This window comes from Hypomesus nipponensis, chromosome 18, assembly GCF_054491055.1.
Source record: "Hypomesus nipponensis isolate SF chromosome 18, ASM5449105v1, whole genome shotgun sequence".
Classification (NCBI taxonomy): Eukaryota; Metazoa; Chordata; class Actinopteri; order Osmeriformes; family Osmeridae; genus Hypomesus; species Hypomesus nipponensis.
In genome coordinates, this window is record NC_140378.1 from 5,785,156 (window position 1) to 5,801,914 (window position 16,759).

Below are 16,759 nucleotides of genomic sequence, written 5' to 3' on the forward strand. Positions count from 1 at the left end.
AGCCCTCAACGGCACTACTCAGACATGGGGCTGCATTCCCGCTCGTGAACTCAGGAGTCCCCCTAGCGTTAGCTTGGGTGTGGGTGTGAGTGAGTGTGTGCGTGTATTAGTGTTCGACACTTTTGCTCAAACTGCTTTAGAGCAGAACAAAAGGGCATGAGTAGTCCAAAGAATTCTCCCTCTTAAGAGTTAGTGTTAACATGGGACCCTAAAAATGTTAATATATCTGGAAATAGACTTGCAATAGGCCTGCCAATCATATTCTTGGACGATATCCCAAGATGAACGCAATAATGTGTAGGCCTATAAGCTCATAAGTCCATTTGTTCCATTTAGTTTAACCGCCACAGTACAGCTTAGACTAGCTTTATTTGATATGAATGTCAAAGATTTCTGCTGCAGATTCAGTTACCCCACTCATCAGCTTTGGAGGTAAGGTCTGTCTGAGCGCCTGCTGGAAATCGCGAGTAATAGGACAATAATGGCTCAGTACAGGGCCGTTCTTAAAGGCTACTAAGATCATGTGGATTCAATAACTTCTCCAAAATTGCTCTATTGTGGGGTATTGGGTAATTTAGCGCCACCTACTGCCTAATGTTTGTTCGTATTTGTAGTTTATTCCAGTAAAGTATCTTTTATTTCTGTGTACTTGACTTTATTTCCAATGAAACCCTAAAAGGTTTACACTAACCCGTCTCTTCACACATGCAGCACTAGTCTTCAGGATTCCTATGCATGTGTTCTTATGTCAAGGGGAGATAGCTACATGTTGGCCCCTTATTGATATATATTTTCAGACCATTCCATGATTTTGAAGTGATTCATGAATAGAGGTAGACCCTACAGTTCAGAAAGCACCTGGTTTACACACATGCATAACCATCCCAGACTTGGGAAAGGTTGACGTGAAAATTGAGATGATCTCTAAAAATATCCCAGCAAGTGTGCTCTGCTCTTTATGGAATGAGGATACAAACAGAAAACCTACTATTAACAAATTAGTCAAATTCTTATTTATAAAAGTGTGACATATTGAAGGTGGTCATTCAAAAACAAACAGTTAAAATGCTTTATTAAATGAAAGAAATCAATACAGTGGAGTAGACATGTCAAATAGAGGACAGCTGTAACTTTAGTTCACTGGGGACAAAGGCCATCTTGTGACAAATGTAGAGGACCTAATCGGTACCCTTAACATCACTCAGACATGTCTCTTGTAAAAGGTTATGTGGCCGATCATTATGTGGTCAGTAATCTGTGATCTCATACACTGACCTACATCAAAAAGGTGACATCACACAGTAATGTTTCCACAGTTTGTAACCTGTCAGACAAAGAGCTTGGATGCAGTTAACATTGCTGGTGTGAAAAATCTCCAAGGGTAAAAATGCATTGACCTTCAACACAAAATACATTGAGATTGAAAAGGGAAAAGATTAAAACAACAGTTGGTGCGAAACCATAAAATTCTAAGTTTCATATGAAACAAAAAGCAGGTTCTGTTAAGCAATTGAGAAGCATGATACATTACAAAACAATGTTTGTTTCCAAAAACAAGTAACCATGATACAAACTGGGATATCCTGAAGGAATCATTATATTCAAAATTCACAACAATTTAATTGTATAAATGCACATTTATTCATATTGTCACCTACAAAAAAGCAATAGTTGAGCTTGTATCATCCCAACCCTCTCCCATCCCATCTAGAAAAAAAGTCCTAAATCTATTCTAACATAAAAAAACACAGATAATTATAAAATATGATGACATTTGAGCTAATGAATACATGATTCTGTGATACACTAACAAAACAAAAAATATAGGAATTCACAGACAGCAGTTATATGGAAAGGTTCCAAAGGAAATGCCAATGTTGCGGGTTGTGAGCATGCACCCTACTCGTTGGGGTTGGGGTTGGCGTCTGGGTACTGAGAAAGGTCAAAGGTGAGCACTTTACTGATGACGCAGTCTCCTTGCTGAGAAAGAGGGGAAAAAAGAGTTATGCCCTCATTCAAAAGTCTTACCTTTCCAACATCAGTCTGTGAAAACTGTAGTGTGTGTGTGTATGTATGTATGCATGTGTCTATATTCTTGTCTTTCTATAATCAGGAGGACACCAACCTCTGGGTAGACTCCAATGAGTGAGTCTGCCTTTGTATAAAACTCCTCCTTCAGAGAGATGACAATGGCCTGGAAGTTCATCACTGACTGGTCTTTGATGTAGTTGGCCACCTACACACCAAAATGATTCATCACAGTTCCAATATGTAGTCATTCCACTGGGATATGTCTTTGCACATGGCACAAATCACATGTTAATACGGTGTGCACACCTTGCCAATGTTGGTGTTGTCCAAGGCAGCATCGATCTCATCCAGCACAAAGAAGGGAGCAGGCTTGTAGCTTTGGAAACAATGACAGAGCTTTAATGGAGTATTCCACTTCTATCATCCTTAACCCCATTCCATCTTTCCATCCTCTTTACCTTTAGCCTTTTGTAATCTAGTTTGTGAATATATATTATGGTCCGGGCTTATTTAAGGGCCTTTCTTTATTTCCCCCCCCTCCCTCACCTGTGGATAGCGAAAAGCAGTGCCAGGGCTGCCACTGTCTTCTCCCCTCCAGACAGGTTGTCCATGGGCCTGAACCTTTTGCCAGGGGCAACACAGTTGTAGTTAATACCATCCAGGTAGGGTTCTTCTGGGTTTTCAGGCCCAAGGAAAGCCTGGGAAGGGACACACACCAGTTTAACATCTAAAAAAGATTCAATTTCACCACGCTGTGATGTTTATTGTCAGCCTTTTAAGACCCCATCATGGCTGTCATTGACATTTTAGATTCACTGGGTATGAAGTAGTGTGTGTGTGTGTGTGTGTGAGTGTACCTGAGCACTGCTGTTACGTGACAGGGCCTTGTAGATCTCGTCAATATTGGTGGCCACCGACTCGAAGCAGGCATTGAATCGGTCAAATCGCTCTTTCTTGATCTGCTCAAACGCCTGCTTGGCCTTCTTAGCTCTCTTACGGGCCGCCTCGAACTCTGCGGCACACACAAGAGAGGGGAGCAGTGAGATCCATGCTCAACGTCTACCTATGTTGTCGATTTAGTGACTGAACCGTGGACCAAAGTGAATACACGACTTCTTGGATTTCCCCTGTCTCCTTTTCTTGAAATCTCTTCCCTCTGTGCTTAAGTGACTGAACTGAGTCAGGTCTTGGGGAAGCCTCGAGGTAAACGGTGGCTGTGGGTGTCACTAATAGCACAGCCCTACCCCCCTATGCTCAACCACATCGCCCACCATCTTCTCCCGAGCACACCACTCTCTTCCATCCCGTCCCCCTCCCTCCTCCCCTCACCATCGCTGGTCTCCTGGAACTTGTCCCTGACACTCTCCAGCTTCTCCATGGCCTTCATGTTAGGCGCGCTGATCCTCTGCAGGATGCTCTGCTGCTCGTTAAGGCGCTGTTGCAGCTGGTTCATCTCCCCTTTGATCTCGTCCTCCGACAGGGCGTCCTGGGGGGGGGGAACACGCGCACACAGGAAATGACATGAATGGCTAGAGTCCTAGGGACCTCAACCCCCGTCGGGCTCTCTGAACAACCTGAGGAGGGTCAGTGTGTACCTACCTTGAGGTCTTCAGACAGGATGCTGTAGTCAATCTCTATGAGGGCCTCCTTGGCCAGCACGGTGCTGGACGTCCTCTGACTGCTGCTCGACTCCTCAGCCTGAGTCCCCTACACGCAGGGACAACAACGACAGTGAGGGACCAGGTGTGTGTGAGAAGAGGTGCCCGCACACGCCTGTATGTGTGTGTGTGTGTAATACCTCTCCCTGGCTGATGTCGTCCATGGTGCCAGAGCGGAGTGGCAGCCTGATGTCCTGCATCTTGCAGGCCTGCAGGAGGTTGTGGCGGTCGCTGCGCTTCTGCTCCAGTTTGGTCTCGATGGCCGTCACCTCTTTCTGGAGCTGGGTCAGCTCCCTGGAACACACACACACACAAGTTAGTTTGTCCATCCAAGTGGGGCCCAGCCATTCACTTTCCATTCAAAATGGTATTATCGCTGACAGGGAGCGTGTGTGTGGGCTCAGTGCTCACTTGTTGGCACCACCCAGCTTCTTGCGGATCTCCTCCATCTCGTGGTTCTTGTCGTTGACCTCTGATTTCTTGGTGAGGTGCTGGTTCTTCAGGTCCTGGAGCTGGGCCATGGTCTCATCGATGATCTTCATGTGCCTGTGCTCCTCCTGGAAGGAGACACAGACGGGGGAGAGATCAAATCAAATTGTTATTGTATAGCGCATTTCACACCAGAAGGCAACACAATGCGCTTGGGAGATAGATTGGAGTGATCGAGGCAGAGTCTGTTGCAAGCCCAGTCATCATCACATCCTACATTCTAAACAGTGATTCAACAAGCTTGTGATTTTGATTTCTATCTAGGGCTGCAACTAACGATTATTTTAATAATCGATTAATCTGACGATTCTTTTTTCGATTCATCGATGAATCGTATAAAAACATTTTTAAAAGCATTAATTTCCAACCCATTATTCAAAAACACAGCTGACAGTTGAAATTCACAGTGCAAAAAATCTTCAGAATGTGCACAAACAGGCACACACATTTTGAAAAAGTTATTAATATTAGCATGAATTTAATGCCCTTTTCCAAGATGAGCAATTTGAGTTTGAGAATAATCTGGTGTATATTTCAGAAATGTTTTGACACCATTTTGAAAAAAGTTAAGATTTGTTAAGATTAAGCTATTTTCAAAGATTAGTGATATTCTATCATTTCATTTGAAACTTCATAGAAAAGGTAAAGGCTGTGGAAGTATACCAGACATTGTTAAGATACTATTTTTCAAAATGGTATGGGTTATTTTCACCCGGTCCCTAACGCAATGCTGCAAAGTAGCATCTTCCGAATGTGAGACAAATATGAATATAACTTCACCTCGGTCAATTAACACACTGTTTCGATGTATTTAGTGTGAAATGCTCCCACACCTTGGAGGACTTGGGTCGTACTGATTTCTCCGCCATGTGTTTCAGAACAACGTTACTCCTCTACCACCGCTCCGCGCTCAACTAAACTTTTTTTTATGCTCAAACATCTCCGCAACATATTGAGTGACATAATAATCGCACGGCACAACTAATCGATAATGAAATTCGTTGCTAATGCTTTTAATAATCGATTTTAATCTATTCGTTGTTGCAGCTTAAATCGATTCGTTGTTGCAGCCCTACTTCTATTGCATTTTTCAGTGAATCCCTATCAAAAGGTTTTGGTCTGGTCGACGTCCTCCTCTTTCACCTTCTTCAGCCTCTCGATCTCGCTCTCGTCTTTCTTGACGGTCTGCTCCCACATCATGACCTTCTCCTGGTCCTCCTTCAGCTGGTTCTTCTCATAGTCCAGCTGGATGCCCAGACGAGTCTTCTGGGTCTCAAACTCCAGGCTGCCACACGGCCCAACAACATAGGGTTAGGGTCGGGGAGGAAACAATGGACGAAAGAAGAAGAAAAGAGACTTCAAAGTCCAGAGTGCATCTGGGTGCATTCTTACCGCTTCTTGGCGATCTCATTCTGCCTCTTGACCTTCTCCTCCTCAAACTCACGAATGTTCCTCACCCCGATCTCCTTGCAGAACTCGATAAACACCTCGTCCTCCACCTGGCAAAGTCACCGCAAAACACATGTCCAGTTAGTTCCTAAGCCAATGACTCACAGTGTACTTGAACTACTTGCTTTCCGATGGTAAAACAGAACATTTTGGGGGCGTTCCTCACCAGGTTCATGCGGTCTCTGAGGTCAGTGATTTCCTTTTCGCGGGATTGAATAATCCTTTTGATGTCGTTGATCCTGGGCCCAAAGTTTGCCAGCTCGCTCTCCAGCTTGGACTTCTCCTACAGGTGGTCGAAGAAAATAAGGGTTTGTTATTCAAAAATCTTAAAATGCACGGTCAACTAGCCTGTCACATGTTGACTGGCCATGGGGTTGCATGTGCCCTCCTCCTCGTACCTGCATGTTGAGGGAAAGGTGGCGTGTCTTGGTCTGCTCCAGGTCACTCTGGGAGTACTTGAGCCTCATCTGGAGGCCGTGGGCCTGGGACTGCACCTGACGCAGCTCCGCCTCCTTCCTCTTGGCCTTCATTTGCTCCTGTAATCGAGAGGAAAGAGTGATGCATTGTGGGAAATGTAGTACTCAACAGGTTCAAGAACAGTGAACCAGAAGTAACTGATACAACACATTTTGTAGCGCTTTGCACCATTTTAATGAGGTAGCACCTTAATTATGTACACAACAAATGTTGGTCCCATGTTTCATGATATTAAATAAAATATTCTAGATATTAACCAAAGGCAAGAAACCATTAAACATACCTTTTACCGTATTAATAACATCTTTGAAATGGTTGAATGTATACTTTTGTTCAGTCTGTTTTGCCAGTCTATTACACATGTTGCCTGTGTGAACTATGTATTTTGGTCAGTATTTACAACGGACAGCATCATTGTGATGTCATGTGTTTACCTTGAGCTCCTCAGTGAGTTTCTCCTTCTTGTCCTTGAGCTTGTCCACAGCCTTCTCATCCCAGCGCCTGGCCTTGGCCTTCAGGTCGCTGGCTCCACCAGAGATCACACCAGACTTCTGGAAGAGAGTGCCGTCCAGAGCTACCGTCTAGAGAGAGAGAGAGAGAGAGAGAGAGAGAGAGAGAGAGGGGGATGGAGGGAAGTTAAAAAGATGGGAGAAACTAAAAGCTTTGGTCTATTAAAAGGTATGGTCTTTGATCTCTAAGGGTATTTTCCTCACATTATGAAGTTAGAAACGGTTAATGTAATTTACGCTTTGACATGGTTCGGTACGTTTTCAATGCAGCCAAAAAAAAGAAATGGCAAAGAAATGTCCTTGATTTCTTAAAGGTTATGTCGAATTTTATATAAATACTATAAATGTACCAATTGCCACAGTGATTTATTGTGCCTTTAAATCAGTTGGGAATGGCTGCCTAAATGCTGTGGGGATAGTTTGCAGTGAGTGTATTACTCCTTGTTCCACCTATTGACACTTAGGGTGATGTCAGCATAAATGAGTTGACAAGTTTGACGTATTCCCACTGATGTCACTCTCGTGTTGCAGATTTATCATAAAAAGAAAAGAAAAAAAAGAAAAATACATACACATATACATATATATATATATCTCCTATCCACCAGTGTCTTTCCCTCATAATTCACAGGGGAAACCAAAGTGTCTCCAAATGCCAGACCGGATGGTTATTGGAGAATCTTCCATGTCTGGTAATCCTAGCCATATTGCAACAAGCTAGCTTAGCCTGCCAGCCCCAACAACCATCATGAGAGTACAAGCACACCATATATGGAACTACAACTGCTGAGAAAAAGCAGTTGGCTCCTGTCCCACATCAGTGGCCTTGCGGCCGCATCGTCACCTTGTGTCTGTAGGGTCCTCCGAAGGCGATGCGCCGCGCGTCCTCCACGTTGTCACACACCAGCGCGTTGCCGCAGGCGTACTGCAGGGCCTTCTTGATGTGCGGCGGCTCGTAGCGGATCACGTCGATGACCAGCTTGGCCCCACGCAGCTCTCTTAGCTTCTCGTCTGTGGGCTTCACCTACAACACACATGGATGTCCTGATTTCACTCACTTTTTACTCCTTCAAACCAACTTTCTATTCCTCACTGGGGATTGATGGATTTTTCAGACACTCCATATATATTTCTTCCGCCGAAAGACATTTGCTGGCCTTCGCCTCCAGAGACGGTCCCACAGACCTCCAGGTAGTCCAGGGGCAGGAAGGTCTCAGGCTCTCCTCTCTGCTCCTTGATGTACTGGATACAGTCTCGCCCCGTCTTCTCAGAGTCCACGATGATGGCGTCCATGTTCTTCCCCAACACCTTGGTGACGGCTATCTGGTACTTCTTCTGGGTGGGCTGGCACAGGTCGATCAGGCGGCCGTACTACGATGGAGGGAGGGGGAGGAGGACGAGTTGAGCAAGGTGCCACATTTAGACGCACCATTTGGCGAGTGAAAGACGTCCTGGTCTCCAGTCTTACCACAGATCCGGGGTAAAGTCGCTTGATGCTCTCCATGATCTCAGCCTTGCGCTGCTGCCGGCTGTTCTCCTGCCTGTCGATTCTGGCGTCTCCGAGTTGCTCCATAACCTAGGAGGCACCAAGAAAAAGGCATTTTGTGTTATTACAGAAGCATAAACATACTTCCTGTCCTCAAAGTATTTGTTGGGTACTAGAGGTGAAGTTCTCCTACTAAACAATATAAACACCACTATGTTGTGTTCTCAGCACTTTATTTGTAGTAGTAATTTTATGACATTTTTTAAAATCTACATCTTTCATTTAAGAAAGGTCAGGGCTGTCACAAATAACAGTAGTCAGCTTTCTTTTTACTGCTGTAGGTCCACGCGCTGTTACCTGGTTGAGCTCCGTGTTGATCTCGTCGATCCTTCTCTTGGCCATCTCTACTTCCTCAGTCAGCTCCTCCTCCATGCGCTTCTGCTCATCCAAAGACTGCCTGACCAATCACATCATAAAATAAGTTGAGCAAGTGAGTCATGTGATCTTGACCTTTGCGTGTGGTAAATTATAACACTTGGTAAAAGCAGTAAATGACAAACTTAAAAATACATTAAAAAACTAAAAAAGGTCCATACTTGCTGGTAGAGATGTAGTCCTCCAACTTCTCAATACGCTTCTGATTCTCCTCAATCTCACGGATCTTTTGCTTGATCTTGGCCTGCAGTTACACAACATCATGATGCATCGTTTCCTGTTTCACACTTGGCACAGTAGATGCATTCTAGGAGTATCTCTGACATCACCATCTTCCTCCTCATCATGCATGATCTTTACCTCAGTCTCAACCTTCTTCCTCTCCTCCAGGTCCAGACGGTCCTGGTCGGCCTTCTGGTCGCGGTTGAACTTCTCCAGCTCCTGGGCCAGGGTGGCAGCTCTCTTGCTGGCCTCCTCCTTCAGACGGTGGTACTGCTTCACCTGGGCAGAGGCGCACACACACAGGGGGTAACGTATGGCAGGCAGGTGCATTTGTTGGATGTACAGTAAGGTGGAAAATAACTTGCTACCTGAATACGGTCTTAAATATATAAACATTTTTGGCTTCTGTATTTATGTGGCAGTTTAAAAGTGCAACGTTGGGGAAATGTTTGTTTAATCTTTTCGTTTAATTATTTCTTATTAACTTGAAAGAAAGCGGCATTTAGCAAAATTCCACAGATTATCCCCTTAAAAACTCTACAGAAACATGCCGTCTCATTCACTGAGAACACGTACGGGCCATTCACATAACCCTACGCAGAGGGTTCATGTTTTGATGAACCTACCTGGTTTTCCTCCAGGGTAAGATCCTGGCCCTGGCTCTGGGCCTCCTCCTCCATGCGCTCCTCAAACTCCTGCTTGGTCATCTCCACCGCCCCCATCTCCTTGTCCAGCTCCTCCATGTCCGCCTTGCGCTTCTTGTACATCTTCTGGGCGTTCTGCAGGGACTTGCGTGCCGCCTCGAGCTTCTTGATCTTGTGGGAGGTGTTCTCCTTGGCCTTGATGTACTGAGGCCTCTTCTGGTTTAGCTCTGAGTCCTTCTCCCTGGGGAGGCAGGATGGGAGGGGTACAAGTTTAGGATGAGATAACGTGACTTCATTTCGAATGGAGGCGCAGGCCAAAGCTACGGCCGCGCCCATCATCTACCACCGCTTCACCGCCATCATCACCCACTTGATCTCCTTCTCCACCGTCTGCTGGTCCCTCATCATCCTCCCCAGCTCCTTCTTCTTCTCCTTCAGCTCCTCCTCCACATGGTCCATCTTCTTGCGGTCCTTGTCTATATCCCGGTTGCGGTGGGACAGCTCGCGGTTCAGCTTCTCGATCTCTGCCTCGTTGTGGTAGAGCTTGAAGAGCTGCATCTGGACGTGGGCGCGCACCACCTCGTCCTTCAGCCTCTGGTAGCGTTCAGCCTGACAGACAACAGCAAGGTTATGCAAGAGAGAACTTTGTGTATTGACATCATTGAGTGTGTGTTTGGGGTGGGGCAGGTCATCAATGGGCATTTTCTTGGGTCAGAAGAGTGGCACAGTGGAAAACAGAGTGAGGGGTCTGTATTTCAGTTCAAGACAAGACAGGAATAACAAATCAAAAAAAGTTGCACCTCCTCCTTCTCCTGTTTGGCCTCTTTGCGCTCAGCGGCAATGTTCTTCTTGCGGTGGTAGTTGAACTGAGTGTCCTCCTCTGCCTTCACCATCTCCTTCTTCCTACGGTCGTGACTCCTGAGCCAGTTCACCTGACCGAGAGATCTCCTCAAACAAAGCCGTACGCTCCTTGGGGTTCTTCATGGCGATGGACTCCACGGCTCCCTAGTGGGTAAAAAAATAAAAGAGATCACCAATAGGCTAACTTGCACAGTGGATTAAATAAACTACGAGGACAAGTTGTTTATGGGAACTTAGGTTACTGTGGTTCACTTCAATCCTTTTGCAGTTTCACAAGTTTGATTCTTTGTTTCAAGCAAACAGTTTCATGTCAACTTTTAAGACTGTATGCATGACTCAGTTTAGATGTCTCACTTGGAACACCAGGAAGTTCCTGGCTTTAATTAGGATGCCCAGTTTCTCCAGCTCCTCACTGTACTCTGCTAGCCCCACCACCTTGCTGTTGATCCGGTACTCTGAAGAGGACCCTGAGAAGTAACACAGAAAAGGTGCAAACTATTATCAGTACAGTTATGGCGAAACTAGCACAGCCTAACTGATCTTGAAAGAGTTGTCAATAAGCTTATGATGTGTATGTTGGGGAGCTGTCATTGTATTACCGATGATTACTCTGGTGAAGGTGCGCTCCTCTCCGTTGTCCTCGCGATACACCATGCTAACGAAGGCTCTGTTGGCAGCAGGCTTCCCCACAGGCGCCCCGTGGATCAGGTCTTTTAGGGTTTTCACACGCAGGTTACTGGTCTTCTCAGCCAGAACAAAACTGATGGCATCCATAAGGTTCGACTTGCCTGGGAATAAATTAGATGTAAATACGATTCAATATACATTACCAGGGTACCACTGATTCAGTATATCAGTGACATTTTAGGGGTCCGTGGTTGTTGACTCTAGTGAATAACTGGGCGCTCGTTCATGTCAACATTAACAGCTAGCTAAAGCAACATATTCAACCCACTTTGATCCCAAAGAAAATTAAAGTGTCCAGGTTCCTTAACTCGAGTTTGCACATTTAAAGAACACACTAAATGAATTGCATTATCTACTGTACTGTAACGTATTGTATATTATCTTTGTGAATACAACAGGGTAGCCTAACAATAATTTACCCTGTCTCTAGCATTCCGAAGAACACTGAAATACTTTAACTTTCACCCGTGACAAGTAATTTTACTTCATCTGACAGACTAGCTAAGTAGCATGCTAATGCATGGTAATACGTTAGCATAGCAAGTTAACCCTTACAAAACTGGCTAGCCGTAGTACTCACCAGATCCATTGGGTCCAATAATCGCAGTGAATTTGTGAAAGGGGCCTATAATCTGCCTTCCTTTGTAGGATTTAAAATTCTCAATCTCGATCAATTTCAAATAACCCATGATTGCAGACGATAAGATTTCTTCTGCGAAAACAGACCAAATCGGCGTTGTGTTGTTAGCCCGTTAATGCTAGTAGATAGATTTACGAGCTTACTCCAAGTAGCATGCACGCAAATTGACTAAATCGCTCCGTTCAATATGAAATACAGTAATTCTACATTACAGTATAAACTGATAAAACAGCTAAGTCGTTAGCTGACTACATAAGCTCGCAAAAAAGCTTTTAAAATGTACGTCTGCAACAACAATGCGCCATTTTACAGTCCTGCTGCACACCCCCTGAGCGCGCGTAACTCAACATTTCCTCGCGAGATCTCAGCAACTGTATAACGTATCCAAATGTAACCTGTGAAAAACTTTTGTTTCACTTGGCATGTTTGTTTATTTCTCCCTAAATATGTATTTAAATGTAATTATAACTAAATGTATTTGATGGTCAGACGATAATCCAATAAAACTATGGTTTGCCCCATGATACTTTGTTGCATTAACTGATGTTGCCATGGTTACTTTAAACACCTAAACAAGGACAGGAGGACAGTGCATAGTTGCGGGAACGATATCTTGACCGATGTATTTGCTCCTGTTTTGTGGTAAGCTACAGTGATTTTCACATTACATTATGATATTGAATTCAAATAAATCTAATTGCAATCAACAAATCAACCTCTGCTCTCCCAGTCGAGGAAATTAATCGTTTTTTATGATGACTAATTTGTCTCAAGTACAGTAGGCTATGTACAGCATGATGGGAGTCCATATTTGTCTTACCTGTCCTTGTCAGTGTCCTACCGCATAGCACATAGCACATAGCCTATCTATAGCCCTAACCTTACCTAAGCTCTAGCAGGACAATCTGACGATGTTAGAATTGTTTTTATGACTCCCTTATTTCAGTAAGAACAAGCTAGACAACACCTACCTTATAATATACAGCCTACACATTGCACATATAGTTTATTCAATAAACACATTTGTGAAAAAGGCCAAGGCTATATGCTTATTTACATTTTTCAGTTTAATGTTATTATTTTGTTGATGCATTTATGTATATTGTTTCCTTTTTACTGTGTACAGTATCGGACATCACTTTTAGTTTCAAACGTGGGTCAGATTGTTGTCTTTTGCAGTCAGCCCCTCAAGTGTCTTAAAGAATCACTTTTGGAATGTCACACCCACCTGTAGAGTACTCTACTGACATGGTATAATACTATGTCTGTGTAATATAATATGTACAGGTAATATAATAATACATGCATTTGTCATTTGTACTGCATGTTACAGTAACACATGCATGTTACAGTATATAGAAACTTGACACGTAGGGCCTACTTGAGACTTCTTATATGCGGGTCAGTTTGACTAACTCAGAAGGTTGTGATCCTGTGTAGGCCGCGGGTCCGTTGTTCGGCCGGGGTTAACAGTGCAATTTGATCTCATCCAGACAAATCCTAAACGGGGAACATGTATAAAGTCGACCTGCCGGTGGACAACTCTGCTGACTTGGCAGTGAACCGCCGACGAGTAGCAGAAGCTGCTCGCCAGGCTCGAATCTTCAACACCAGAAATCGAGTCATGGGGCTGGATCTTCCAACTCTGGAGCAACAGGTCACTGAGAGAAAAGCGAGGGATGAGATGGCCAGGCAACGAGAGATGGCCTTCGGTAAGCATTGTTGGCACAGGTCACGGGCATCTAGCCTGTTTGTCGACAGGAAATAACTTGTTGACTGAACTGAAGTCTATTTTTTGTCAGACTTGCTGAGAGTGACACAGGATAAAGTACTGATGCACCAGCAACGGCAAGAGGAGGAAATGAGAGCAGAGTTGAACAAGAACCTGATCCAGTATCATCAAATCCATCAACGTGCAGAAGACTCCCTCGATGCAGATCTTACATTTGACCAGCAGGGGGCACTCGAGTTGTCTGAGTCTGAATTAGGTCCCGCTAGTATGAAAGTATTCCAGGTACTGGATCATGACATATTCCGTGTCAGTTGAATGCTACTTATATCGACCAGAACAATGGTATACAATTTATGTTCACATAATCTCTTGTAATACCGCTAGGACATGTTGGGATTCTCATTGCACAGAAGCTTTTAGCGAGGTGTTTGAAGCTTGCACATTGTGTGTTTTGCTCAGGGAGAAGACATTGGAGAAGATGAGAGGAGAAGATCTCAGATGGAGCAGACAGAGAGAGCCCTTCGAGCACAGAGGGAGGAGAGAGAGAGAAGACTGCAGGAAAAACAACACAAAGGTTTAACCACACTCACAGAGCGCGCGCACACACACACACACACGCACACACACAGGTACCACTGACTCCGGCGCTACCTTTGTAAATCATACTCAAGCTTCATGCTCTCGTGCACAAGTAATCATACACTCCCCCTGCACACACCCACACATACATGCATACACACACACACACACTCCCTATTCCCAGGTGGCTGTGATGGATGCTCATGTTTGTAGGAGCACTGTGTGTGGGACTGCTTGGGGAAGTGTTATGTGTGGGTTGGGCATGAATAGTAAAAGACTGGAAGTGCTTGTGATGTTAAGTGTTTGTTTGGATAGTGTGGAGGTGTGCAGGGAAGTGTGCATTGCAGGCTTGTGCAATGACGTTCAGTGTGTGTGTGTGTGTGTGTGTGTGTGTGTGTGAGTTATAGAGCTGCTGGTAAGCCAGGCACTGGTACACCAGGACTTGAGGTCTGTTCACTTAGATGCTCTGGAGGAAGAGTGTAAAAGGGCCACCCGCATCGCTCTCAACAACTACAATCAGGCTCAGGTGAACACACACACACACAGAAGAAGAAGAAAGACATAGACACGGGTATGCGCGTGTAGCTGGGTGGCGGGATGTTTTCTTTTGGGGGGGGGGGGGGATTTAACTAAACTAATTGAAGGCGGTAAACGATGCGTGCGCTTTTCGCTCGGGGGGAAACGACGACCATGTTTTCAGCGCTAGGCAACCTGAAGTGGCTTTGAAGTCTGCGTGGGCCGGACCTCCTCTTGAAAACCCTCTTCTCGTCTGCCTGACTGACTCCGCTGGATGGCTCATCCGCGGGGACGCCTCGTTAGAAGCGCTTGTGGTTCATGCCATTTCTCACGTCAATTATGCAGCCCCGCTAATTGGCCCTCACATGCATTAGCTCACACAATGCTACACTGCACTTCGAGGCTCCGTCCATCCAGCACCCCCTTATCCACAAAGCCCCTTTTAGTAACGGTCCCAGGTGGTCTGTGGGTCTGTCGACCCCGTGGTTGACCCCAACGTGCCCAGAGGAAGAGGCAAAGCAATAATCACAAATAATAGGTTAGAACCCCCAATTTCATTATCTCTTTCAAACTGACAGCCTTGAATAATGCTGTCAAATAACGCTAGCCCTTCTTCATTGATTGAGCTTGCCTCGTGGAGATGAGCCAGTGTAATCATTCCCAAAGCCCCACTCATGTAGTCCTCAATGCAGAGAAGTATATAAAGGATTCCACAAGATGTTAGAGTATTTCACTTGCGTCTACCTTCGGGGCCCCGACATGAGGATTGGCGTTCGAAACTAACGTCGACCTGCCTGCTGCAGGCTGCGGAGAGGGCGGAGCTCAAGCGGAAGGAGCGTATGAGGAAGGAGGGGGAGGAGCTTTCGGAGGTGTGTCACATGATGACCTCCGACATCCTAACCGAGTGCCCAGAGGCTGCGCAGAGGGAGGCCGGCGGCCGGGGCGGGCCCCGCATACTGACGGACCGCTGGAGGGGAATGAGCGGCGTGCAGCTGAGCGCCATCTACAGGCAGAGAGAGGAACAACGGGCTGAGAAAGAGGTAGTGCACATAGCAGACCTGCATAGTCTTGGCTTTAGAATCAGCCCAAAACAGTCTATTTGTGTATAGAAATGAGGCGTTAGTATTTGTTATTATAATTTCAAATAATTTCATTAACATAAAGGGTTTAAAATATATAATGAAGGTATATCCGTAGTATCTTGTCCAATTGTATATCATGTGTCAAATCACTCTCTCCCTGCTCAAGAACATCATGTGTTCCTCCTGTTTGGTGTTCTCCTCAGAGGCAGAGAGAGGTTGAGAAGCAGAGGGATGTGGCCTGGGACTTCAAGCGCATGCTGCGCACCAGAGGGGAGGAGGAGGAGGAGCAGAAAAGGGCGGAGCTGCAGAAAGAGAAAAGGATGCAGATGGGCCAATACAACGAGCAGCTGGCCAGAGAGCAGCGCCAACAGTGAGCGAGGGCCCAGACACACACACACACTCACACACACACACACACACACACACACACACACACACACACACTCACAGATGCTTGTACACACACACCGCACTCCCATAAGTACAGTATACAAAACACACACATGCCGCACCAACACGTACACTTCAAATGAGTACCTCACATTACACTGGGAAAAAAAGTCTATGTGAAAGTATATCTCTTGAATAATACCTGGATAAAATAGATATTTTTGTCCCGGATGTTTGTTGACTGTTCTCTCTGTCTTCTCCAGCCAGGAGTACTTGAAGAATCAAGTGTACACCAACAAGCCTACAGTCCACTACTTCACCCAGTTCAACAGCAGTTCTCGTTGACCTCCCTCATCCAGAACTGAACTTACAGAGAACACACTCCAGCATGTTCCAGCAACACTAAACAAGCATGTAGAATAAAGTCTAGTTTTACCATGCTGTTTTCAACGATTTAGTCAACAGGTGACTTATCGAGAGCTATGGGCCTCAAATACAGTGGAACTCTGGGAACTTGGTGGTTTTATCGTTGTAGTTTCTTTTTAGAATTGATAAGCACACACCTGGGATACAGGGATGACAGAAAGGCAGCGTGTTGTCAGTTTGTTTTATTGTCGTCACATATTCAGTTACAGTGGCTGATTTCATAATGCAGATACAATATTATTGGCCCATATACAGTACACAACCCTACAGACCCCGACCCCTCCAGTCCATAACGTGCTAATGGTGCACCCCCCCCCCACCCCCCTCCACCTGCCCCCACACACACCACGCAGAGGTACCGCTCCTCACCATACAGTGAAACATACAAACCCTTCCCTCCTTCCCACCCACCCTCCCTCCCTCGCTACCCTCCCCCCCCCCCAGAC

At 45.4% G+C, this 16,759-nt stretch overlaps 2 protein-coding genes across 2 annotated transcripts; one reads left to right on the plus strand and one right to left on the minus strand.

Annotated features, from left to right (window-relative positions):
- Positions 1 to 1,055: 1,055 nt before the first annotated feature.
- On the minus strand, positions 1,056 to 11,894 carry LOC146251701 (structural maintenance of chromosomes protein 1A-like). Its single transcript, XM_084680203.1, is given in 27 exon segments — positions 1,056 to 1,980; positions 2,126 to 2,236; positions 2,338 to 2,407; positions 2,578 to 2,729; positions 2,889 to 3,043; positions 3,361 to 3,517; positions 3,631 to 3,738; positions 3,830 to 3,983; positions 4,101 to 4,246; positions 5,322 to 5,463; positions 5,571 to 5,677; positions 5,794 to 5,910; positions 6,026 to 6,163; positions 6,539 to 6,685; positions 7,458 to 7,637; positions 7,799 to 7,984; positions 8,082 to 8,189; positions 8,457 to 8,556; positions 8,696 to 8,778; positions 8,895 to 9,035; positions 9,383 to 9,641; positions 9,771 to 10,009; positions 10,201 to 10,314; positions 10,316 to 10,405; positions 10,616 to 10,728; positions 10,861 to 11,049; positions 11,529 to 11,894. Coding segments are annotated over 27 exon segments (3,696 nt in total). The 5' UTR covers positions 11,638 to 11,894; the 3' UTR covers positions 1,056 to 1,899.
- A 166-nt stretch (positions 11,895 to 12,060) lies between these two features.
- ribc1 (RIB43A domain with coiled-coils 1) lies at positions 12,061 to 16,400 on the plus strand. The gene is made up of 8 exons (XM_084680204.1): positions 12,061 to 12,230; positions 13,082 to 13,300; positions 13,391 to 13,602; positions 13,780 to 13,894; positions 14,307 to 14,425; positions 15,219 to 15,455; positions 15,701 to 15,867; positions 16,151 to 16,400. The coding sequence occupies exons 2-8, from the start codon at positions 13,102 to 13,104 to the stop codon at positions 16,230 to 16,232; spliced, it is 1,131 nt and encodes a 376-aa protein (XP_084536330.1). The 5' UTR covers positions 12,061 to 12,230; positions 13,082 to 13,101; the 3' UTR covers positions 16,233 to 16,400.
- The last annotated feature ends 359 nt before the right edge of the window (positions 16,401 to 16,759 follow it).